Source organism: Diuraphis noxia, unplaced genomic scaffold (assembly GCF_037042655.1).
Source record: "Diuraphis noxia isolate RWA-SAM2 unplaced genomic scaffold, SU_Dnox_SAM2 contig0004, whole genome shotgun sequence".
Taxonomy (NCBI): Eukaryota; Metazoa; Arthropoda; class Insecta; order Hemiptera; family Aphididae; genus Diuraphis; species Diuraphis noxia.
The window spans coordinates 26,917,382-26,944,578 of record NW_028301714.1 but is presented as its reverse complement, the minus strand read 5'-3'; the positions used below and the strand labels follow the sequence as shown (position 1 = coordinate 26,944,578).

The 27,197-nt window shown below is 29.1% G+C and overlaps 2 protein-coding genes across 2 annotated transcripts in view; one reads left to right on the top strand and one right to left on the bottom strand.

The window, feature by feature from the left end:
• btsz (bitesize) overlaps positions 1 to 8,693 on the bottom strand; it is a 72,380-nt gene extending 63,687 nt beyond the window's left edge. The window contains exon 1 of the mRNA XM_089226180.1: positions 8,264 to 8,693. The gene's annotated coding sequence lies outside the window, so the exon portion shown is untranslated. The remainder of the gene's footprint in view (positions 1 to 8,263) is intronic.
• Positions 8,694 to 11,140: 2,447 nt separating this feature from the next.
• Positions 11,141 to 27,197, top strand: part of LOC107166441 (protein tolkin-like) — a 57,344-nt gene continuing 41,287 nt past the window's right edge. The window contains exons 1-4 of the mRNA XM_015515107.2: positions 11,141 to 11,817; positions 12,372 to 12,598; positions 19,769 to 20,057; positions 25,077 to 25,301. Coding sequence (XP_015370593.2) covers positions 12,445 to 12,598; positions 19,769 to 20,057; positions 25,077 to 25,301 — 668 coding nt within the window. The 5' untranslated portion in view covers positions 11,141 to 11,817; positions 12,372 to 12,444. The remainder of the gene's footprint in view (positions 11,818 to 12,371; positions 12,599 to 19,768; positions 20,058 to 25,076; positions 25,302 to 27,197) is intronic.

Below are 27,197 nucleotides of genomic sequence, written 5' to 3'. Positions count from 1 at the left end.
CAACACTACTGAGGTAATTTTAAACTCAAAAGAATATTAATATATAGAATTCTAGAATATTTTTCATATACTGCACGTGTATACATATAATGCTGAGTTATATCAATGTTACTCATTTAAATAGTTAAATATATATTACTAGACAAAACTAATTTTTAATAAATATATTTATTGAACATATCTTGTTCAGAACTCATAAAGAAGATACACTTTAAGATTTTAACTTTCAAGTCAAGAAATAAATAATAATCGACCTTTTTTAGTAGCTACCTTTAAACTCAAAAAATATAGTTAAATATAACCAGGAGTATCACCTCTAAGATGCACTAAATAGTAATGCATCTAACTTTGTTTTTTTTTTTTAATTCACAACTCAAATAAAAGAAAATAAATAAATAAAAAATGAGAACATTATACATTTTCAATTAGATAAACGTTGTTAAAATTTGAAATTGAAATGACTTTAAAAAAAAATCGTGCCCATGAGTTTTTAATATTTTTCAACTACTGTTTTGTAACAATATACCAGGAACTTCGTATTAAATTGTCTAACAAAAAAAAAAAAAAAAAACTAAAAATATTGAAAACTGAAAATTTTAGTAAACAGCTTAAGACGTTCCAAAATATTTTAAAAATTTTATCTAGTATAAGAAATGATAAAATAAACATTTGGTATGAATTTCAAATATTTACAGTTATTAGTTATTGAATTACAAAAATATAAATAATATATGTTAATATCGTTCTATGAAAAATTGGGGGAATATCCAACGTTGTAAAAACCAGGCGCTCATGAAATTTAATTATACTTCCAGAAGACATCTTTTTTCAATTACGATAATATTTTCGTGGTTTTACGTATCTTGTAAAAATTCGAATTTGAGACACTCAAAAAAATGTATTATGTATTAACGCTGAACTTTTTTTTTATAATTTTCACTAACATAAACTAACGAGGAACTTTGTATTAAATTTTCAAGTTTTTTGATCGACTAAAAATTTTTTTATAAACATTTGTTTAAAAAAAACTAATAATAATCGAAAATTTCATATGCCTATGATTAGGTATATGAAATAGACCAAATTAGACCTAATTTCATATCCCTTCTTCTCATCACGAATCAAACTATTTTTTAAATTTAATGATGTATAGAAAATGCTAATATAAGCATTCAGTGAACATTTCATGCATCTACTTTCTACACTCATTTTTTTAGAATTATGCTAAAACTAAAATCGATTTTGTCGAAAACGATAAATTTGGTTTAAAATAGATATTATCTTAGGCATAATTGTGAATAAATGTAAGCAAAATTATATAGTTAAGTATTGCACGTATTCATAAACAAGGTTGAGAAACATCGAAGCTATATCTAATTTTATGATAGTTAATAGGTTTACTAATGCTATAGTGTATATTCTCCCACGAATCTATACTATTTCAATGACCATGATACCTGCTATTATATAGGTAATAATATAATTTATATGGTTTCCGCTTTAATTATGACAGTGGTGCAGTATTGTTTTTGTTTATAATATATACTGTATAGTGTTAATGTATGGTATTACAATATAGGTGCCATATTTTAAATCTTATTGACTGTAGTTATACATCAAAATTGAAAAAGTTCAAAGGATGGGTCAGTGCACTATTTGTTCAATCTTATGCTGTTTACTTTAATATAAGAAAAAAAATATCGATTATAAAACTTTAAATTCGTAACATATCAATGTTTATAGGATAACTTTTCTCTACGATATTTAGATTATTTGAATATGTATGTGCATTTTTGAATTATAATATTTTAAAAATCCATTTAATTTGTATACAAATTGAAATATCATAAAAAAGACAAAGTGGCAAAGTACAAACATAGATATTTTTGTTTTTAACTTTAAGTTCAATAATCGACCAATTTACTCTAATATTAACGTTAACGAATAAGATTAGTCCTCCTAAACGCAAATTTGCTGTATCAAAGTGAGAAAACAAAATATAGCACGCTGACTTCCTCTGAAATACCTACAGTTTTAAATGAATATTGTGTATAAATACACAAAATGATTCTCTGACGAGAATAAATATTAAAATATTAAATTACGTATAAGCAGAAAGATGTTATGAAACAATGATATGTTTTTGTGATATTGCATCATTATACATATAATATATTGACAAGAATATTATCATGGTTCACATAATATGCATAATAAATACTATAACAATTAAAGTCTTGGATACTTACATCGTATTGCATTTGTTTCAAGTTGATGAATTGCTTTTGTAGTGCATTATTTTGTCAAGTCGTTCGAGTAAAACAAAAACGACATATACGTAATAGAAAATCATTAACGACGTTTGGAGAGTAAATTTATGTTTTGATAGGAAGCATAATTAATAATTTTTATAACCTAGGTACATACAATTTTAGTTATCTATCGTTTAACAACTTATCATTTCCTGGAGAATGCGTTATTTACTCATAATATAGAGATAATCATATTTTACATTGTATATGACGTAATGTATTATATATTATTATTATTTTTTTTTTTTGAGGGGAACCCGCGGCAACATCAGCCATTGGGTGTGGGGGTGATACGGTAGGAGTTATTTTTGTATATTTGTTTGTAGGTTTTTGAGTTGGTAGGGTTGTAACACGTGTTTGTGTATGTGTGGCAAGGATATATTGCTAAAAATCCCAAGTGGTCACCCATCCGGGAGCTATCAACTGCGGCCGGTACGTACGCTCAGTGCGTTTCCGCAGATTGAGCGTACGACCGCGCCTCACCAAGCCACATATTATTATTGTTATTATTATTATTAGTCACCCTTTTTGATATTTGATGTTTGAGAATATTTCGTACAGACAATGGATAACATTAACAGAGGTTAATGAATCGATAAAAAAAATTCAGGAAACACTCCAATAGTTTATTGTATAAACGAAATACTCAATTTTAAGTTCACCATATATTATCTGTATACTATATTATAATAATATCATTATTGTTGTTATTTAAAAACGTGTTTTCTGGGGTGTTTTCATAACATGAACATAAAATATATTTCTGTATAAGAAGTCATAATATAAGGTCGTTTTTTAGATTTTTGGCAATATATGTGATCACAAAAATGATCGAGTTTCAAGTTTGTTTAGAAAAGTCATTCTGTAAAAATATGAGATATATGCAAGTATGAGTAATGTTGCTAACACTAAATTGTATGAGTACCTAATCCTATTTTAAGCCGACAAAACCGTAAAAAGATAACCAATGTCAATCCATTTAAACTTAATACATTTAGTATGTCGTAATGCCATGCGGTTCAGATCATGCATAGGTCATCGTATAATGCAAATTTAAAAACGTTTTGGAGCCAAATTCATTTTTTCCCCTTTCATAGCCTTCCTTAATCACAGTTAATAATTATGTTTAAAGTTATATATTATAGGTATAATTTTATTGTGTAAATTCGAATATTAGTATAGCTTATAAGGTGATACTATAAAATACTATAAACCACCTTAATTCTTGAACTATGGATTTATGATACAAAAATATTTTCACAAATAATATTATTCCTATAAATAAAACCCACTATTTAACATATTTATTTTTAATGTTCCTAAACCCTAATTAAAGTTTTAATGATCGTGTATTTGATTTGTGTTACTCTAAAATCGACATAATTCACGAACTAAATAGTTAATATTCATTAAGCCATATTACTACTATATATACTCACATGAATCTTATCGACATGGTTAAAATGATATTTCTTAAATTGCTTTTTAACGTCTCTAATAATCCGATTTTAGTTTCAGTGATTTCATAAATTAATTTATGATACTTGAAAACAGACATTGACATTACTTTCACATGGTTTAATCATCCCTCCCTCTCTTCCCAAAAACCTCACTAACCTAACCACACAGCTAATAAAACATTTTGAATTAAACATTTTAGAAAAATCTAAACGATTGCATAACTACAGCTGTTATTAACTAGTTAAACAATACCTTCTAAGTTCACTGAATGTATTTTGCCCAGTATTTTGTAACATTTGTGAGTACTAAATTTATTGATAATTTAGAATACAATCTTTTACAGTTGTATTAATATACCTTAATAAAAAACACGGTTTACAGTGATTCTCTTTGCAATAAGCAATAGGTAACACAAAAAATAAAAATAATAAATAGTGTTTATAAATGTTTATGCAAAGAATTATTTTTAAATTAGAAACTTCAAAAGTAAAATATGATAATAAATCAATTCAATGTCTTATATTTATACATATAAAAATACAAAGTTTAATCATTGCATACGGTGGCATAAATGCCCTACGGGACACTACTTTAGAGATAAAATATCAATAGTCAATACATAAGTGATTTAAAATAAAATAAACCTGTCTACAATGAGTAATGATAATAATAATGACATATCACGAATGAAATCATTACCTATTTGATTGATTTTAGGATTGTTTTTCCACACAATATTTTGAACATTTGAAGACGGAATACGTGGATAAAGAACCGGGTTGTGGCATACGAATATAGTATATACAATATACAGGCACAATTATATCTAAAGTAATGCATAGCGACTCTACAGGTTTTCATACCATTTTAAAACTGAGAAGTACGTTATTTTTTTCAAAGTATCACTACATAACATTATAATGTATAGTTAATGTACCTACAACCTCCTGCGTGTGTGTACATTAACCCGAGGTTGATTTGATTTGGCGGTTGGTTGTTTGTTTTCAATATTTGTGTTTGTGACCACTCTCACCAAACCACTTAATTTAAATTTCACTCGGTTTACCGCAAAAAGAAACGTTAAAGTAGGTACTCGCACAAGTCGCACACAACACCCACGGGTTGTAAGCTCGAGGGGCTAAGTGTGTTCGATGAGTTCGGGTCGATGGACTATATTATCCATGGTTATTGTGATGCACATGGGATTCGATTATCAACAATGGAAAACTATACAAAGCATCCTGTATCACCGAAGAAATCATTAAAAAAAATAATAGTTAACTTAGACTTGCATTTTGCACCAAATTGAAGAAATATATCTATCAAATAATTTGATTCATTGGATATATTTGTGTATACATGATATTATATTTTTACTAAATGCATATGATTTATAAATAGTTATATCTATATTATTATATTATCATATGACTGATCACACACACACACGCGCAAAAAAAATATTGAGAAATAAAAGCCACATACAAAAAAGACTGATTTAAATTTATATTTAAGCTATATTTTATCCGAGCGGTTACTGTGTGTTTTAAAAAGGTAATATTGTATTTAGCATCGCCTATCCAAATAAATTTTAACTTTAAAGTTTATCTCTTACATTTTAATCACATTAAAACACACAACCCGGACACAAATACGTAGGCAACTAATAATTATTACAAGATATAATAAACATTATTATTCCTGAATCCAGAAAAAAAAATTATAAATGTAATGAAAAAACTAAATCTACCTAGGTACCGAAAGTCTATTACTAATACACTTGATACATATATATATATATATATATATATTGTATATGCAGAATGAATTTATAAAAATTATTAAATTTACTCGTTTAGTATATTTTTCTAGCGACCTTTGTTTCTTACATGAGTTCCACTCTTTAACCCTTGCATTCATCATAAAAAATCAGTCAACATAAAAATACTAGCCACTCAACGAAACTGTATTTTACAAGAGTTGAGATAACCTAACCGACGACTGCATCGGCGTGGGCGGAATTGTACACTGTATAATGTATATACATAATATCACCTACTTTTTGTCCTCAGAAATATTGCGCAACTTAATGACAAGGCCACCGCCAAACTTTTTAAAATAAATAAATAGGTACTACTATCAACAAAGGGATCAACAATCGTTGAGAACTCGTGAATATACGTGCATATATTATATCATCGTTCAATACTTCAATATGACATTAAATCAAACGTTTTAAATTAATCTACCGTTATAATTTACAATAAAATATAGTTATTTTATATTAAATGTTATTTTAGTTGTTTAACCAAGAAGTGTATGTTTTTATTTTTCCCGAAACATAATTGCCATGACCAGGCGGGTGCAATCAAAAAATGAACAAAATGGATTATTAATATTTTGTGAAAACATCTATAATATTTTATACCTACTTGTAATGTTTGTTGTTTGAATTTGAACAAGAATTGACTATACGGAATCCAGAGTCTCAAGTCACGTCGAATTGAATAAATTACCTACACTCGTGACTTGTGCCTTCCGAACGATTATGATTCGCTTACGTTTGGCGTCCGACGGTAATATACGATTTTTTTATTGTAGGTATTATAAATTAAGCATAATTCCAAAATTTTACATGATATAGGTTATGTCAAAATATCTTTGTTTTCGAAATATTTAAGTGGGTAATTTGTTATTACTTAAAATGCGTGTGTTATTTCTCGTTAAAGACACAAAGACATAATATTATCAACATCCCCGATGTGATAAACATCCACGGTGCAAAGTTCGTAATTCGTACGTAATCAAGGGTTTGATTACATCTTTAATCGTTTTTCAAAGTTCATTATCTACAACTAACACTTTCTATTCCAATGTATGATGGTCACGAGTGGTTTTTCAAAATAATAATAATATCTTTACAATATGTTAGGTATGTGTATTGATATTTCAATATTTGTGATAATGATATAAAAGTTTATATTTTAACACAGATATATAGAATTCTATATATCAGTGTATTTTAATATCATATAATCTTTGATCTAAAATTACGTGATTGTTATCATGGTTACATTATGAGTAGCTTTTCAGAGTATAAAAACATTCATAGCGTAGGTACCGAATAACCGAATCTACATATGTTTAAAGCTTAAGAGGACGCTACACAATCATTTGAATATTTGATATCTCCGTCTTAAGTGCATAACATAGCAAATTTACGCTCATCAGATCACGTTTAGCTCCGTTAGTTTAAAAATTAGAGTAAATTGACCTGTTATGAAACTTAATGGTAAGAACATTATCTGTGTTGGTATGACTGTGATGAGCATTTTTATAAATGCATAATTTGCTACAAAATTGAATCATCGTAAAAAACCCACATAAAAACACAAATAATGTTCTTAACATCAAGTTTCATAATAGGTCGATTTACTCTAATTTTTAAACTAAAGGAGCTAAACGTGATCTGCTGAGCGTTTGCAATGCTATGGCACTTGTAAGACGGAGACAACAAATAGTTGTGTAATGTTCTCTATAAAGTTTAACACTTATTATACAAAATTGCAGAAATTGTACTTTTATACATAACACATTACATTCATACATATATAATATTATAGTAATAACTATAATATATAATTTACCGGGTTTTCAATTGCAATATTTCAAGGTCATAAACATTATATTATACGTATAGATAGGAAGTAAAAAAGTATAATGGTACAATTAATAATATTATTTATTTTATAAATACTACTTATTTCGAGTGTCATTTAGATTCTTGGAATTTAATCGTTCTCTGGGAAAACTAATAAATAACCACGCCGCTAACAGTTTTGTCATCTGTACCTGAGGGTCCCGAGTGGAGCGAGGTTCTAGCTGTTTCTGACCGTTATTTGTTTATCAGTATTTCTGTGAGAAAAATTCCGGCCGAGGAGGAACGTGATGACGGATCGACACTTGATGGTAATAAATACTATACCGTCCTGCTAAATGTTAGTAAGTACCGAAATGATAACTTCACACGTTTTAGTACCTATTACTTAGGTATAATATGCGCACAACGGGATCTTTGGAGTTTTTCGACCAAAAGAGCTTTCGACGCCTCGGGCCCAACAATTTTTGTCAACAATTCATTTCGTTTCGTACTTACACAGTCGTTCATTAGATTAATAAATTATCGACATATTTTTGTAAATTCGTCGAGTACAATGTAGGAAAAGTTAATATCAATACTCAGTGGTAAATAGATAATGATAAATATTATATCTGCTACGTCAGTAACTGGTAAGTGGTAAATGGCAAAATGTAACCTTAACTTCTATCACACATTTTAGTATCTACTACCTAGGTACGATAAGCCGATAAGCGCACAACATGATATTTGAAATTTTTAGTGAAAACGTCTCGACCAGTCGACCAGAAGAGGTTTCGACACTGAGACCTTAAAAATTTATTTCGCTTAGTACTAGTAATTTTGTTTATACCTTTAATGTACAAATTTGTAGGGTCTCACTCCTGTCTTCGATTCAAATGTGGTCGTTGGTCGACCGCTGCGACTGAACTGCTCACATGGAGAAGTAGAATTCTTAATGGGCGAATGCCGGTAACTATGCCTTGTGTGTCGCGTCCACGGAGAATCTTTATTCACACAGTTACACGATCATCGGCGACGGACGATTACCAAAATCGGAAAACGAATAAAACGGTAAGAAATTCACAAATTCAACAATAGCCGCGCATTTCCACACCGTTATATTATGCCGACTGCTTAGGTTAAAAAAATTGAAATTCTTGTTAAAGGAACGTTAAACCGAACAACGAAAACTACAAATCTAGGCCGACAAATCGACTGTAAAACGTTAGTCAACCTGCTGCCACCGTCGCTGCACATTTACCTCCAGTCACCACTAGCCCACCACGGGAACCACAACTGACCGGCCCAACAACCACCACTACCACCACCAGTCACCGCCACAGCATCCCCACCACCACGGTACACGGCGATATTCACCTTGGCCGTAACCGCAGTTACTGCTGCCGCCGTCGCATTCCCACTACCACGACCACTGTTCTCAGTATTTTCCGTGTGTGCGCACGCACTCGCATGTGTGCGATGTGCGTGTGTCGTGCACTCGTGCGAGCTGTGACTATGTGAGCCGTGAGGTGTTTTTGAATAGTGTGCGGTGTGCCGCCGTGCCGGTGTGCGTCGACTGCGTCGTGCGAGCACGCGAGCTCGACTCGCTCGTGCCGCGTAGATGCGTAGTGCGTTCCCACGTGGTTGGGTTGTGCGAAGTTCGACATCAACTCCATCGTTGTCGTCGTGGTCGTCATTCGTCTCCTGACGACCGAAATACTACAAATTGTAGTTCTACGATTTTTTTCCCAAGATTTCTCACTTCACTTTTATTTGGCACTGATCGTTATCAATTTTGTTATATTATTATAGATCTTAGCCATTAATATACACTTATGTACAGTGAAACCTTCCCTAGCAGCATTGGCGGAAATCAGGGGTGGGAGTTTAGCCTTCAAAAGTCTAACATTTTTTGTAAAGTTATAAAATTCTGTATTTTAAATACCCCCCCCCCAAAAAAAAAAAAAAAAATAATAATAATAATAATTATAATAACATTTATATAATATTTATTTATCATCAATTTAATATTTTATAATATGATCTAAGATTTTAAAGGCGGGTTTCCACTATATATTTTTGTTATACCTAATTCATCGGTTTCGATGATTTGTCCTGATCATCACACGATTGACCACGTTTCCGTGTTGTTGGAAATGGCTGAACATTTTCCGTGTTCTCGGCAATGTTTATAGTTAAGTGGAAACTCGTTCAAAGCGGCTGACATTAATATGTCGACAATGTCAACAGATTCTTACACGTACAGATCGCGCGCGCGGCGCTCTTCTCTCTCACTCGGCCGTCTACAACAAGACGTGTATACCGGAAACCGGTCTACTCGGATACCCGGCGAGTACCTGTGCTACCAACGCTGCTGACGTTATAATATTCACACCGTGTATGTGTATGTGTGTAATAATAATGAAAATCTTTAACTCACACTAGTGCGCTTGCACTACCGTCATTCGGACCGACATCATGCGGTTGACACTCGCCGAAGTGACCATGTACCACCGCTCACACAGATAAAATGCCATATTTTGTAAGAATTATTCGACTACACGCGTCAGGTTTCTGCAATGGCGAAAGGCCAAGGACGTGTTCCGCAACCACTGTATCGTGCGTGCAGAGCATTTCTTTTCTTTTTGATATCATCCTCCCAGCGCTCACACCTTACACTGTTCGGGATAATTACGATGATGACGAATATCGCTCGCTACCCCACTGCCATCGCGATAGATTATCTATTTTAATAGTTTGTTAATTATTGTTTTTCTATAATGCCGATCTCAAAGTAGACGCATTCGAAGAACGTTAATCATCGCGTATGTTTATTTCTCGTGGAATGGTGCTGTACCTACGTAAGCGATATTGGATTTACCTAATATAGAATCTTGCGAGTGAAAAATATCACCTATCCAATGAACGAAATCAGTTTTGTGCAAATAAGAAAACAGTTAATAAAGAGCCCCCGACAGACAAATAAATTATATTATTATGAGCGAGCGAAATTGAAAAACGAAAACCATGTAGTGAAAATTACAATTTTGCGTTATCCCGGCCACGGGGTTGTACTACTTTATTCGCGGTGTCTGTAATTTGTAAACGAAATCGAGGCGAGGGAAGTGCGATGACTAAGTGCGAAAAGGGTGCATTGCAAATAGTTGTTAACTAAAAACGCTATTATATATTAAATGACGTCATAATATTTTGTCGCTGAATCCGAATCATAATATGTGCGAAAAATATATTATGTCAAAAACTCAAAAAGGAAGCATCAAATTTGCTGCGTGCACGTTAGTGACTAGTGAGTGGTGATTTACATCGTATATAATAAGATATTTTTTCAAACGCTTACAATACTACCATGGATGATTATATTCGTTCCTATTACGGTAATTCGAATTATTTACGTTTCTTGTCGTATGCCCAACATTTTGAATATTTTATATGTATAAGTAATTTATAAGTAATACGTATTAAAAAAAAAAAAATATTTATTATGAGTTGTGACCTTTTTTTATGTTTTAATTGTTAACTTATTACGGCATGCATAGGAATTAAATAATATCATTGTACATTTTTTGTTAAACACGTTTTTATAATCAAGTACCTTTCTAGATTACACTGTAGACCATAGAAGACAATAACATTTCAATTCAAAATAAGAATTTTTATTTTTTATTTCGCACTGTTAGGTTTTTTCACCGATGAAATTCGACGTAAATGAAAACATTATTATGCGTCGACGGCTGATTTCATAGCCGTTGTTATTATTGTTATTATTACGGTCCGATCGATTTTAGGAATTAACAGAATTGAACAGACATTAAGCCATAAAACAATATTTCCTGCTATTTGAATTGGTTAATATACTCGTTCAATAATAATATCATAATATATTAATATTATACAAAAAGCGATACTGTGTGCGGCGGCGGCTATATTATAGGCTGGACAGGATGTCGTGTGATAGGCATGTCAATATTTATGGTACACGGCGTCGGCGGCGGCGAACGCGGGAGATTGATACGGCGAAAGAGGGTGGATAAAAATTGGTCATATAGGTACGGGCGCATCGCGTCTCGCGAGAGCTCTTTAGTAGTAACCGTAGAAGTACTCGTGCCGGGCGTAGTACGTGCTGCGTCGTTCCGTAGGCGCGCGAGCCGGTCGTTTCGTGTTCGCATTTGTCTTATACTCAAATAATAAATCTACTAATGATATTGCAATATTGTATCGTCGTGTGTGATAATAATAATTAATAATTAAAATCTATTATACCATACTGTCTTCACACATTTTTTGACGTTTTAATTAGTATTATGCGTGCGTTTACTCCGAAAATTTGATCAAATTATTTTTTTATTCGTCCGAAAACCGCTAACACGTACAACCAAAACAGCCGTAAGTATCTAACGGCTATCTAATATAATATTATAATTAATATTCATAATATTCATATTCATTTATTATCACGTCATCAGACATTAATCGATTAGAAACCTGAGTATACCTATAATGTAATTAAACAGACAATTAAAAAATAACTCTGTTGTGTTATTGTATTGAACCGTAATCGGTTTTTCTTATTAATATATTATATAGTTCCATTGATAGACATTATTGAATAAGAACCGTGCCGATATAGATGTTAATCAACTAACTCTAAACACCGTTTTTCTCGTATCCAAAACATCCGTGGACTTTGTGATATAGGTACACACAAGGAAGAGAAACGAGGCCACGCAATATTTTCTGAATCATAAAATAAAATATATAACATACTACACTGGTGATAAGAGCCAATATATTATGATGATTGTACGTTTAACGTATACGTGTAGAAAATAGTTTGTTATTACTTATTAATAGTATTTCAATAAATGTATTTGTTATATTAAAAAGAAAATATTACTATAAATAGTGATATTTTAATGTTATAATATTTCCTCCTACAGGTAACATGCAGATAACGATCGTCGTCAAACAGTGTTGAACACTAGTTGGCAGGGACGACGCTCGAGAGTCGCTATGAAGGCGGCCGGAGGGTTCGTCTTGTTGATCCACGTCTTGGCGGGATTATGGCTTACAGCAGATTGTTCCAAGTTCACCGCTGATGAACTGCTTTGCTCGATTTACCCGAAAAAAATATCTAATGATGTCGATTTAGATCCTTGCAAAGCCGGTAAGTAACGATGCTAAAAAAAAAAAAAAAATTAGAGAAAAGAAATAACTTATATTAGCTTGTATATAATATATGTATATATACTTCCCGAGGGTTAGTGTAGATTTGGTGTACACTCTTTGGGGTGCCGTTTGACACGCTTTTTTATAAACACACCCGTGATGAGGCAGTATTTCTTCGTCGTTTGCAGTTTTATAGTAGCTATATTTTATATATAGGAAGGGATTTTCACGATGCCCTAAAAAAGATCAGAGTAATTTCGTTAAGGTGAACCTTTGGGCTAATGTAAAATGACAGTTTAGTGAATGACATTCTTCTTTCATCTGAATAATTGGTATAGAACTCGTGTTTGCCGCTGGACTTGGGTCGTTAAAATACACAAGTCGATAAACTATATAGCATCTTAAATAGTAAGGCTTGCGTAATCAATATCGCATTCAATAATATTATTTCGATTGTTATAATGTTATTATTACTAATTTTAGTTTTTTTGTAGAAAAATACACGGTGTCGTACACTCGGAGTATTAAAATGGCATATGGTAAAATCATAATTTATGTATACACATTTTATATTGCAATATTAAAAGAGTTTCTCGAAAAAGCAAAACATTGATATTAAAATATATTTTAGACCATTTGTTTTTGAATCATGACTTACAATGTTTTTTCATGTATTTATCATATAATACCTGCTTTTTTGTACATATACGCATATATAATATATGTATATAAGAAATACATAGTTATACAAAATATCTTTCTTACTATACCACTATTGTTATACATTTTTATTAAAATTTATGTAATTGGCTCTGTTTGTTTCTAATATATATATATAACTAAATAACTCAGATTTATGATCAAAAATAATATAATAAATCTTTGGATTTCGTTAATTCTTACAAACATCAATTATATAGATTTAAATATTATTAAATACTATACAGGTAATATTAAAGTAACCTTACACCAATCAAAAATTCTTTAACATATCGGCAGTTGTTAGAATTCGTATTTTTATCATATATTTTATGTAAAATTTTTTTTAAATTTATTAATTCTTTAGATATTTCAGACCTTTAGAGATACTTTCTTTTAAATTATAATATTTATAGTGTTGAACACAACACGCGAGACATACATAGCAATATATTATTAATTAGAATAATGCATGTGCATTTGGTAACAGGTGTATAGGTACATATTAATGTTTGAGTTGAAGCAAAATGTCGATTTATCTTTTATACAATATTCATAGATACTTTTCAGTTTGAATTATCTATATTTAACTAACATAAAAAATTATATTGTGTTCGAAGTGTATATATATGCTCTAAATTAAATTTTAATATTTTGACGTTAACGCTACACTGCAGGCTTATTATAATACTTATTAGTAATAAGTTATTACTTAGTCTTTATCTATAATACATACAATATAAAGTATAATTTTGGCAAGACGACCTTCGTTAACGTAAAATCCTTCGATGTTATATTATATTATATTTTTTCTTAGTCTCTTATTATCACTGATAAATTACATTTTCTATTTTGTTAATCAAGGTATATTGAACAAACATTAATTTAACCTTTATGAAAATTCATAATATTAAGTATGAATAGAAAATGTAAGTTTTTGAATTTTGTTCATAATTAAGATTTGGTAACATAGGTATGGCATTCACATGAAATAGAGATTAGGTTAAATTGTTTTAATTCTAAACGATTCTAACTTGTACCTTGTAATATAATAATAATAATAATACCAATTGATTAAAAAAACATAATACGTGCAAATTAAAGACGTACATATAATCATTATTCATGATTTATATTTATTCTGCGATTTAACAAATTTTGTAAATAGTTAGTGAACACAACAATGCTAAAAAATATAATATTGTTGAAATATATTACTATCCAAAATTAAATAAGTAGGTATATACGAGTATATACTTAATTAAATTATAATATTAGATACTTTCTACACATTTAGTATATACCTAAATTATTTCAATTAATTTATAATAAAAAACTACACGTTTATTATCAAAAAAATAATAATAATAATAATAACCTAACCAATTTTTTTTTACCGCAAAAATGTAAAATTATAGTTTTAACTTAATACTTTGTTCATACCTTGTAAGGATAATTAACTGATTTTTTTTTCGATTCTCTAGTAACAAATAATCATGATTCACTAGAAACATAATATATCTAATATAAATAATAAAATGTAAAATAAATTAGCTTAATTGAATAGAAAAAATGTATAAATTAATTATTATTATATATAATATAATAGTATACTATAATATTTAGCAGAATAAACTGTAATTAAAAAGAGATCTATATGTATGTACCAATACTGGCACTATATCGAGGTCAGTTAATATTTATAAAAAATATCTTATTAATTACTAGTTATATTATGAAGTTATGGCCTCTTCTTCGCAAAATAGATTGTTTTTAACCTGGCCTTTGCTTGGGCTTCATAGTAGAAACATTTTATTGGTTCAATATTGTACATAATTCTGTTTAATATTTATCAAGAAAAACAAACAGTGCGCTGACATCATCTTAAGTGGTGGTTATGAAATTATGAAATATGTTTCCGAATTCGTCATTCTGCGATCAGTTACTGTAGTCTGTATAAATTTATATGAATATTTTGTATACTGCAATAACCTATGTTATAATGTGTATTATAATTTATATGAACTGTATAAACACTTTTCTGTAGGTACACTAAGTTTAGTTTGGATTAAAATTGAATTACTGGATATTATATTTATACATATTTTAATATAGTAGCACGTCATCATATTCAGAAAATTTAAATTGTCATATTTTAAATACTTATTACTCACTACTTAAAAATTAAAATACCCTAAAAAACTCACGAGAAAACACAAATAATATTCTTATAGGTAGGTATAACTGTAAGTTATATTAATTCACACACAATACATCTGGATTTGACATCCTCCTATATTATTTGATAATAATTGTAATTTATAACCTGCAGTGTACCTATATGTATTGAGATTTCCATCTTATTTCAAATATTATATTATAATATACTATAAATTATAATTAATATCCGTTTACATTATTAAACAATCAAATATTTTTTTCATATCTAATATAATATACAATAATATTTTGTGTCATAAAATATGGTAAATTTCATTTTTACAACATAGAACTCGACAACTATATTCTTTAAGCTATTTTTCATATTTAAACATAATATAATTAATATTTATCAGCTTATTATTATATCAAAATTAAATTAATCAGATTTTGTTAAAACATATATTTTGAGACCGTAATGAATTTTACTAACAATACTACAATAGGCTTCAATAAGTGATTATATTTTATTTCCAATTTAAGTTCAAAATATACCAATAATACGAATACTCATATGGAACCGGTTGTTGTGGTGCAAAAAATATTTTGCATAAAGAACTCATATATCATAGAAAGTATACTTAGATGTGCATATGAATAAAATACTTAGTGTAGTTGTGTGGTACTAGGGTCCATCCACATATAATTTTGGTAATATCGGAAAAATTTGAATAATCTATAAACATTCTTTGGTGATTAAATTCAAATAGGTTCCTGGCGTTCCTGCAGTTATTACTTATCACTCACTGATCATTATAATTTATAATATACACGCAATATTTATAATTACATTCTTGAATCGTTCATTCTGATATTTCATACCCTTAGCGCAGATTTACGTCGAAGGGTAGCTCATTGGGCAATCGACTTGAATTTAAATTCTTACACGTTGTGTAACTATATGATTCTGATATCTTTACTCGTTGTTCACAATCAGGCATAATTCAGCTATAGAAAATTGTGGTAGGTATAACACATTTTATACCATATACCAATACTATTTAGCGATTATGGTTATTGCTTACCTATAAGTTATTATCATCATTGCAATAAATAAATAATTTGAACATCCTCAAGAGTTAATAATTATTATATATACAAGCTTATGTACATATATAGTTTCACGTGTACCCCATTCCATCGAAGCCTACGGCCGTGGGCTTAATTCTTTCAGGAGAGGATCTTCCTCGAATTTAATGCAAATGATACCAACTTATAATTCCACTCACCGCTTCAAGGCATTTTTGCTGATGGTTGTTAATGTTAATTCGACGAACGAACATGATATAGCGTGAGTATATTCGTTATGATTTCGGTCACATTAATAGGTTTCAGTATTGACAAAAGTTAAGATATTTCAATTGAAATACTGTGCACACCAACCAGATGAGTGAAAAAATTGGCTTGTCTTGTTCATATTTTCTCGAATCAACAAAAAAGTTATTATATTATTTTCTCGACCCAAATATCATGGTGCGTTATTAATTTCGTTTTTATTTCAATCGCTTCTGAATAGCCACTTATACTTCATACGTTTATATTACCAGTTACCTAACTATAGTAACTACTTACTTATTCGTTTATACGATGTACACGTACGGTATTGGAGAATCGCTGTACCGTATAATTATAACACACAATAACCACATGCATTTTTGAATTTTTTTTTTTGACCATATACGTTTTTAAAACAGTTGTACTACGCGGAGCTTAATCATAATAATATGTATGTACAATTTATACGTATTGTTTATTTTGAGGTTATTATATTATATGGGTATAATATAGTCAATAGTACTTTTAGCAGGTAATTACGTGGTGTAGGTGTATCTCATTAATTTTATTGCTTTATTTTATACACTTTGGTTAACACTAAAAATTATTATCAAATAAGTCATTTAAAATACGGATTCCAATGTTTTACTAGCGAAAGTATTTTCGCTATTTTTATCGTTGTACACCAACCTATACTGCTATTTAGATTTGGGTATGCGTGTAATGGGCGTTAATAATAATAACAAATTCTGAAACGGGCCTCATTTGTCAGATTTGATTTCGTTGTGAACGCTTTTTTTTAATCTTATTTTAAGAACTTGAGGATTGAATAATAGTATAGTTAATGCTTTTTACGGTAATTTTTATGTCTTAAATGCATTTATTTTTAAAGTAACTTATACTTATCATATATAGTATTCCACTTGAGACAATGAATTATTATATCAATGTTATGTTTTACATCGTATATAACTAAACTACTTATAATTAATTTTAAAGGGCCTTATAATAATTGGCGCAACTAAGGGGGTGCAAAAGGGTCTTTTGCACCCCCAAGTTCTAATTTAGCACCCCTTGATATTTTAAATCTAACTATTATAATTATAATGAAATAACATAAATTTTATGTTTTTAATAGTACCTATAGCACCCCACGTTTTAGAGGTCTAGTTGCGCCTATGCCTATTATTGCATTTTGTATATCGTAATGTGTGAATGCAAAAATAATCGAGTTTTATACATTCAATATAATATTAGAAACTCGTTAAGAATCTGTAGTAAAATCTTACCAAAAAAATAGCATCTGAACTCATTTTTTGTTAGTTTGGTTTTCTCGAAATTTAGAATATATAAATAGTGGAGGCTGAAACGTGTTTCTAAACTTGTTTAAAACGCGCACATTAAAAACGCCTAATCTGTATTATACTTAAACCTCACCGTACGGCTAGATTGTGTAATGTAATAACATTACAAACTATAGACTATATAATATGTAGGACCAATTGAGTCAACACTAGACACATTGTTAGTTGTTACGCAAATCCGTATTTGGTTCTCGACTGATGTATACCTATACCTACCTACCACCTATAATACAAGTTACAACGCGTCTAAGTTTAATAATATAACTATAAACGATTCCTATTCAAGAATACTATAGTATTATAATACTCGTGTAGTGGTTAAGGGAAGGTTCATCATGTAAATTAATGATATTATTACTTATTCTTAATCCTAGCATTAGGAGAAGGACACGTTCTGCTTGCGAGGTACTCACTAAAAGCCAGTTAAATGGTTTTGTTTGCGCTATTGACTGCAGCGTACATAGGATATATATCATTCAAATACTGGTGTTAAATAATAAGTAACATATCACTCCGACTGGCTGAAGGTTTAATATGTATAAACATTATTATACCAATTACAGTGAAATAAAATATAAAACATTATAGTCCCGTCATTTTCATACAGGAATAAAACAGTAGGTTTTTGTTTATTGGGTACATCAGCAATGTATAATTTGTTTAACTGATATTTTGTATTATACATATACAGACATTACGATTAAGTTCCTGGAGGCGTTATATTAATTTTAATAGTATTTAAAATAAGCGAATATCAAACTATTAAGACTAGATTAAAAAACAATTTTACTAACATGTATTTAATATTTATTGGGTTGGGTTTATGTGTATGGTTAAAAATATTTTACCGGAATTTCTAGTCCATATTATTGAAGTATTTAAACACTTTGCATACACTGAATTATGCTAAAAATTGAAGAATTAAAATTAATACTTTTTAAGTGGCCATTATTATAAAATCTCAATATATTTTATTATATTTGAAAAAAATATATTATATTATGTTAAGCAAAATTTAATTATGATCGCGTTTTAAATAATTATAAAACAAAAAATATACATTTACTATAGTAAATAATTGGTCTCATAATCAAATAATCCAATGAATTGGATATTAAAACTATAAATAAATAAATATACTAGGTGTGTTAAGTGTAGAAAACCATGATAAAATATTTTTTAACCATTTTTTATTTCTGTAATTTGGTTTGATTTCCAATAAATTGATATTGTTTATTTGATTGTAAAATTTAAATTATTTAATTAAAACAACTAATAATGTATTTAGTTATGGTGTAGTATATACATTTATAAACAGTTGGTACAACACATTCTGAATATTTGATGAGCTTGAATCGTTTTAAAATTAATGACAATTACCTATAATCTCCGTAGAACAAAATTAGTACCTACTTTTTTTAGATTACATTATTTTCTAATGAATTTTAATTTATCATTAACGATTTTGTATTGAAAATACAAATTGAAACAGAATCACTATTTTAGGCCTGCAAATTGTAATTTATAGGTAGTCTTGATAAAATAAAATATTAAAACTATATATTAATTTGAATATAACCATCATGTATTTAATAAATTATTGTTTTTAGGAAATTTTATGGGTGATATAGCTCTACCTGATGTAGAGTACACTAGTAAAAAAGAAAAAGACAGACAGGCATATGCAGAAAAAGTTGAAAAATACAAAAAAGAAATCAACGAAGGGCTGCAAATCGAAGAAGAGGGTATCGTATCTGCAGGGACGAGTAAGTCAATTGATGTAGCGCAGATCAAGATAAGACACAGGCACAACAATAGGACAAGGAAAAACCACTTGAACAAGAGAAAAAACGATGTTCATCGGGATAAAACTGCAGTTCTTGATAATTCTCTAAGCAGGTATCTATCTCAAGGAGCTTATATATATATATATACATAATTATGGATCATAATTAAAAAAAAAAATAACAATAATTAAAAATCAGATAATACCTACACACAATTTATTAGTCTTATATTAAAATTACGAATATAAATATTAAATATATAATAAACCACACATTTGCCTCATTTTCCTATTTTAAATTTTTATTTGCCAATAAGTTGGTATACAAAAATTAAATGCAAGCGCAGATTTATTGGCCAAAATATTTAAAACAAATGTGCTCACTGCTTACATTTCCCTGTTGTTTTATTCACGAAAACAACTGAAAAATTGCATTTATTTTATTATATTATATGTATACCTACCATTTGCTTATACTGTTTACAATCTAGATCGATGCTATATGAACATTTTTGGAACTTTAAAACAACCCAAAAAATAATTATAATGATCATTATATTGCAGATGAATTTTAAGATTTTTTTTCAGTTTGTCTGTAAATAAGGGGTTCGTTTTAAAATATTGAAGTACGAATGTTTGAAATGTGTGATTTAAAAAAAATATATATACATATAGGTCTAGTTTTAAATATTTGTTTATGTTATAGAGTAAAGAATACATTTATGTCTTACTACATTTTTAATGTACTTGCATGATGTAGTTTAGTAGTTATGTAATTTTATCGAAATATGTAGTTGAATTGTACTTATTTTTTGTTATTAACTTTACATATATATTTATAAATTTAGACGATGTGTTCATAACTGACAAGAGCAAAAATTGTGGATATAAATGTATACCCACATATTAATTATCAATATTAATCTATAATAATGATGGTAGTTTTTATTCATAGTATTTTGTTCTCAATTTTCATTAGTACATAATATGGGATTCAGTGTGAAATATAATGAACTCCTTCTATTATAACAATACAATAAATGCGCTTGTCGTGTTAAACTCTATAATATAATAGAAACGTAGAATACTAATTGAGTTGAATTTTGAGGATTTTAAAGTGCTTACTAGCTCTTTTATGATATTTTTATTTTTAGTTTGGTATGATGACTGATTAATAGTTATATGAAGTTCGGAGATAATTGTCTTTTATTTATAATAACCCCGAGAATTGATTACATAATCATAATCCAGTCTAAAAATAAAAACTGCGTATAAATAATTGGTTACTCATATATACGTGTTGCTACTGCTAAGAATCTAAAAGCACACGGGCACCACATACGTGTTGCTTTACACGAATCGATCCTTAATTATAATATGAAATAAAGAAAATTGAATTTCTTAATATGTTATATTCTCTTCTTATGACGATAACGTTAAAATTTCAATATTCTGTTTTCTATTAGAGACGTGGCGTTTTTATCACTATTATCTTACATTTTATTATGTAGTAAAAAACAATTTTTAAAACATCATGAACAACTATCCTTATGTTTTCATCACATTTTATGGAACTGTAGTCGATGTTCGCCTGGTTCGAATAAACGCCTTAAAAGTTAAAACATACAAAATTTTAGTGGACGTAAGAAATTTTCATCGCTAGGTATATTTTTATCAGCAACGAAAAAAACATTTCTCCTCGGCCGCGGAGTAAAGAATTCATGTGGTTGATTTCGAAAAACGAAATCATTATTGTTACTCAACCGTTGGAACCGTGGTACGCATATGATTGTTGATAGGACAACTCTATTATAGTTACTACGGTATTATAAACGAGACACGTTGTAGTTATGCAAAGACTGCTAGACGAACGTATTGTGGAATTTGATTTTCGGCTGTCAAGCCCTCACGAATATCACTAGGTATAATGTATATACATTATACATTGTATAATACTAGGTACCAGCTATGTTTATAATACGAATACCCATATTTGGTCTGTACAAATGTCACCAATCATTGTAGCTTGGACACAATGTCATAACACTCATAACGTTTTATTTTTCTGTTTAATACTTTTATTATGAGTGATAGGTAGTTAAAGTATATGTTAGACATGCTACGTAACGTATCTATATTATTATCACACTTACTAATAACTTTGGTAATCTTTCGAATTTCGATTGCATGATAAATTAACGCATAATCATTTACACCTATATTTATGATAATCAAAGTTAAGGACAAGTAGCTCTAAAAATAAATACTCTTATGTATACCCTTAAAAATGTAATTACCTGCACTTAAAACGTAGAAATTAGCCCAACAATTTTTAAAAACAAATTTACTTTTTAATTTAATATTTATGTATTTCACTTCTAAGTTTTAGGCAAAAAACTGGAAAATCAAAATCAATGATAAAAAATCCACACAAGTGAACTTTTCCCTAAATAAAATAGAATGCCCCCTTTACAATTCAATAGTAAACAAATGCCACTTTCCCAGTCAACCAAATATTTAGGTATCACTCTGGATAAAATATTAACTTGGTCAAACTATACCAAGCAAAAACGTAATCAACTTAACTATCTTCTCCATCTACTTAAATCTAACTTGAGTCTTAAAAACAAATTACTGCTATACAAAACTATCATTAAGCCAGTATGGTCATAAGGCATCCAAATTCGGGGCCCAACAAAACCAGTAAACATTCGCCCTGTCCAAGCCTAGTGCTCCTTGGTATACATAAAAATGCAGCCCTCCATAACGACTTAAAAATTCAAACAATAAACGAGCTTGCTAAAAGTCACAACATAGTACATACGTTTCCACTTTAAATTAATTTACCATATAAATCCCTTTATTAAAAACATGTCCACTTTTACGTTACCGCGAATTCCCCGACAACTTAAGAGAAACTGATCTAGAAACAATCTAAAATAGAAAAAAAAATGTAAAAAAAAGTAAAAAAAAAATAAATAATTTTTCTGAGGTCCTGTTATTGAATGGTCTTCTTTTCATATGATTCATGTTTTTTTGCATATACTATCTTGTTATTTGTTGTAAATAGATTAAATAAATTTAAATTAAAAAAACATAAGCAGGTTGGCCAGGTTGTCACATAATATGCTAAAAATGTATAAAAATTAAATGAAAATCGTTAAATATATCATCACTAGGTAACATTTTTACTGTTTCTATAAATTGTAATTTTGCACTCAATTACTCTATACTTAAAAATGTATACGTATATTTTTCTAGTGTGTTTAACTATATACAATATGAATAAACCATGCATTAAGTATCTATGTATGATAACAAATCATGTGGTTCATAACAATATTGTAAAAAAAAAAAATAAAAAAAATTCCGTTTCGTTTTTACAGGATAAGTGGATTACAGAAAATAAAAAGTTATCGTGTGTGCATAGGAAATTGTTGTTTTGCGTACGTTGAAATATCATGTGATTGCTGCTGCAATAACAACAATAACGAAGAAAATGGTATATTGTATAATATCAAGTTGTGTATGCGGCCGCAGTGGTTTAAAAATAGGCGTAGAAAGCCATCCCTCTCAGTTTGGGGAAATGAGATTTTTTTTATACATAAATTGATTGAATCAGCCTATCATTATGCATAGAGGATTATTTTTAAATAAAGTGAGTGACAAATAGAGATGGGATAGTTTTGAAAAGATAAAAGAAAAATTACATTGTCCAGTTATAATGGAGAATCTACCTATATCTTAATTAATAATTATATAATATTATTACCAATACTTTCTATACTTTTATCCTCTAAACATTTTGAGCCGATGCGATACCATAAAAACACAAGGGGGTCATTCAATTTTTAAAATAAATGAATATTTTATAATTGAATATTTTCCGCTAGAGAGTTCTAGTTGACTCTTATTACTTATCAGTAATATTGGTAGGATCGTAGAAAATGAAGATGAAACTGTATCATATCTCAAAATAGAATTAACAATAGAACAGTATTGATAATTTAAAATCAACGCAAATACACGTTTCACAAAGCTCAAAAATTTAATAGTTTTATAGTCTTAAGAAAAAGTTTTTAAATGTCAACGAAAAAAAATTCTCATCATAACTAAAACCTATATCAACCACCTCGTTCTTAGATGCTCGTCAATCAGAAACCTAATATAGGATTATTCTAGGATAACGAATTATTGAATTAGTTAAACAGTTAAAGTACGATATTTTGAGATATTCAAAGAAAGGCGATCCAACTCGTCTGCCTATATTGTGTCTTTGGTATAATAATGATGATAATAATAATAAATAATAAATAATAATAATGTTTCGAGCGTTTCCATCCAATCATCCGACACAGCTAATTTGCTTGCTAGCGAAAATTGGACATGTGGCCACATCAAGCCCGCTCTTGATATTTAACATTATTGTTTATGTGTCCCACGGTTCTAATGATATTTGATTAATTATAATTTATAGCTGTAGGAACGTTTGAAGATGCCATGTGTTCATGTGTTTGCATGCATGAGTTGCCCATAAAATATTTCTTGTATCCTATATTATGGATAGAGGATATTATAATTACTTCGCTTATTATAATATTATTAATTGCTATATTAGTTTCTTATTAGTTATTACGCTGTTGAGGTTGTTACAATGTTTTTAAGCAAAATTTTTAATACGCACACACACTTCACACGCTGAGAAATCAAACGCTTCAACAATAATAACCAAATACGACAACATGCATGCGACTTTAAAAGAATAAATTATAAATAAGATTTTTTCTCATGAATGTTTAAATTTTAAGAAAATATTGGGATTTAAACAAAATGATTTTTCTTTAACGGCTATTTTATACTATATATTTATCGAATTTTCTGAGATTTAGCTAACTACTTGTATTATAGGTATTCAATGGTATCCATATGTTTTTCATGTAATAATATTATTGTGCCTTAATCATATACACTAGGTTTTTAATAAATTACGAATTTTACTTCTGAGTGCTAAGTGGAAGGGGAGAAATTAGAATACGCACTCACCGGTAAACGATAGATAAATTAATTTATTAGGTATACTGTTTCAATAATTTAATTTGATAAACGATAACGTCAGATTTGTTTGGTTTCAGGAACATTTTACATTTGAGGAGACGTAGAGCAGCAACGGCAAGAAAAGAAAGGGTATGGGATTTTGGCGTCATACCTTACGAAATCGACAGCAGCTTTGGCGGTCCGCACAAAGCGCTGTTCAAACAAGCCATGAGGCATTGGGAAAATTTTACGTGTATTAAATTTGTTGAACGTAATCCAGACGAGCACCCTAATTACATTGTGTTCACCGAAAGACCTTGTGGGTAAGACATTTAATACACATCAACAAAAATAAATAAAAATATGGTCCATATCGAAATTCAATGTAATGTACTCTGTTCTTATATAATAATAATATGATTGTAGTGTGGTTACTTTTTCACAATCGAAAATAAATGTTATCGTATTATTACAGACCCAAAGATATTCAAATTTCTGTAGGTACTAATGTACTATGTATTACAGATATGAAGTAAATGTGGTGGGTAGAACACGAATGCGTACGTTTGTCTTGGAAGTTTAGTACCCAGAATTAATACCTGTGTAATATTTTACTAAGGGTTTTATCATTTTTGGTATGCACAACTGTGATAGATTTATCTACCAAAATACATAACTCCATCTCTACCCATGAGATCTATATAATAAAATCATAAGCATAATGATTACTTCATAATACAAAACTAATTTAAATATTAACAATTATATTTATATGTAGCACAATAATGTAAAATAAATAATTATTGTATATTAATACCTCTGTGTAATAACAATATATAATACAATATATACGCATCATATATGACATTAGTTTATAATTAATCATTTAATGTTCAATAAAGTGACGGGTTCATGAGATCATAATTTGCAATAAAATATTCAAAATATTAAATAACACATTTTATGAATTGTTTAAAGAAAGTAATTTATAGTATAATCGAACATTATTTTAAAAATTGTTTTGATTTAATACATATATTTTTTAAAATCATCTAGATAATACAATATTGAGCTAATAATTATTATAACTTATAACCTTTATCTAATTAATACAAGCGACAGATTACTATACTATACTTATGATTGGCGTATTATTAGATAAATAACCCGAGTTTTATTTTAAATGTTAACATTTTTTGTTCATTTCATATTATTTTCGTTTGAAATTTAACCAGTAGGTCCAAATAAATAAGGCCCAGAAAATGTATTAGAAAACGTGGTGATTACCTCTCCTTAGGGCTTTTTTTTTATTGAATTATAGCATCGTATGATAAAATTAATATGAAATTCAGAAGTCATAACTATAACTTCAGATTTATAAATAAATGATACGATAAAAGGTATTTTTTTTAAATATGAAAATCGAAAACGTGTATTCAGTTATGTTTTTGTTAGTATTTATCAATCTATGATACCAATTCGCCCCCTCTTCAAATTACCCTTGAGGGCCGGCAACTGAACTATTACTAGCTGCTTCCCTCAGTGTCAACTGTTTACCACCTGCTAATTTTATCACATTGTTCATGTCTAATAGATTTTCTTCACAAGCAACTATCTCTAAATTTTCGATAGGTATGATATTTTAAAATGTAACCTCCACGGCTCCACCGTTGTTATAATATGTGTAGTAATTGTATACTGTACAGGTCCAGTGTCCACCTTATCTGTGACCGATAAAGTTTTATTGATTTACCCAATTAGTACCACAGTAATTAGTTTAGCGATTACTTTATCATTGCTCGTTGCCCATTATTTTATAATCAAATCAACATTTACCAAATCATGCGGTTATTAACGTTATTCACTAGAAAATTACAACAATTCCCACATTCATAGGTAAATAACGTAAATGATGGGCGAATAACGGTAATTTCCGATATAACATCATTTACCGTAACATATATACATATAAGAATAAGCATAAATAGACAAAAACAATATGTATTTAATATGTTATATTGGAATACATGATTATCGTTTATATACATTTTAATCTCAATAAAAGAATAAAATATAAAAAAAGAAAAAAGAGATTCATAATTATTATTATTGTTTTTTTATTAAGTTAAGTCTCAATAAAAAAAAATTAATTTTCAATTATTCTTACCTAATAATATGTAGGTACCTAGTCATTTCTACTTCAGTATAAAAATGAAAAG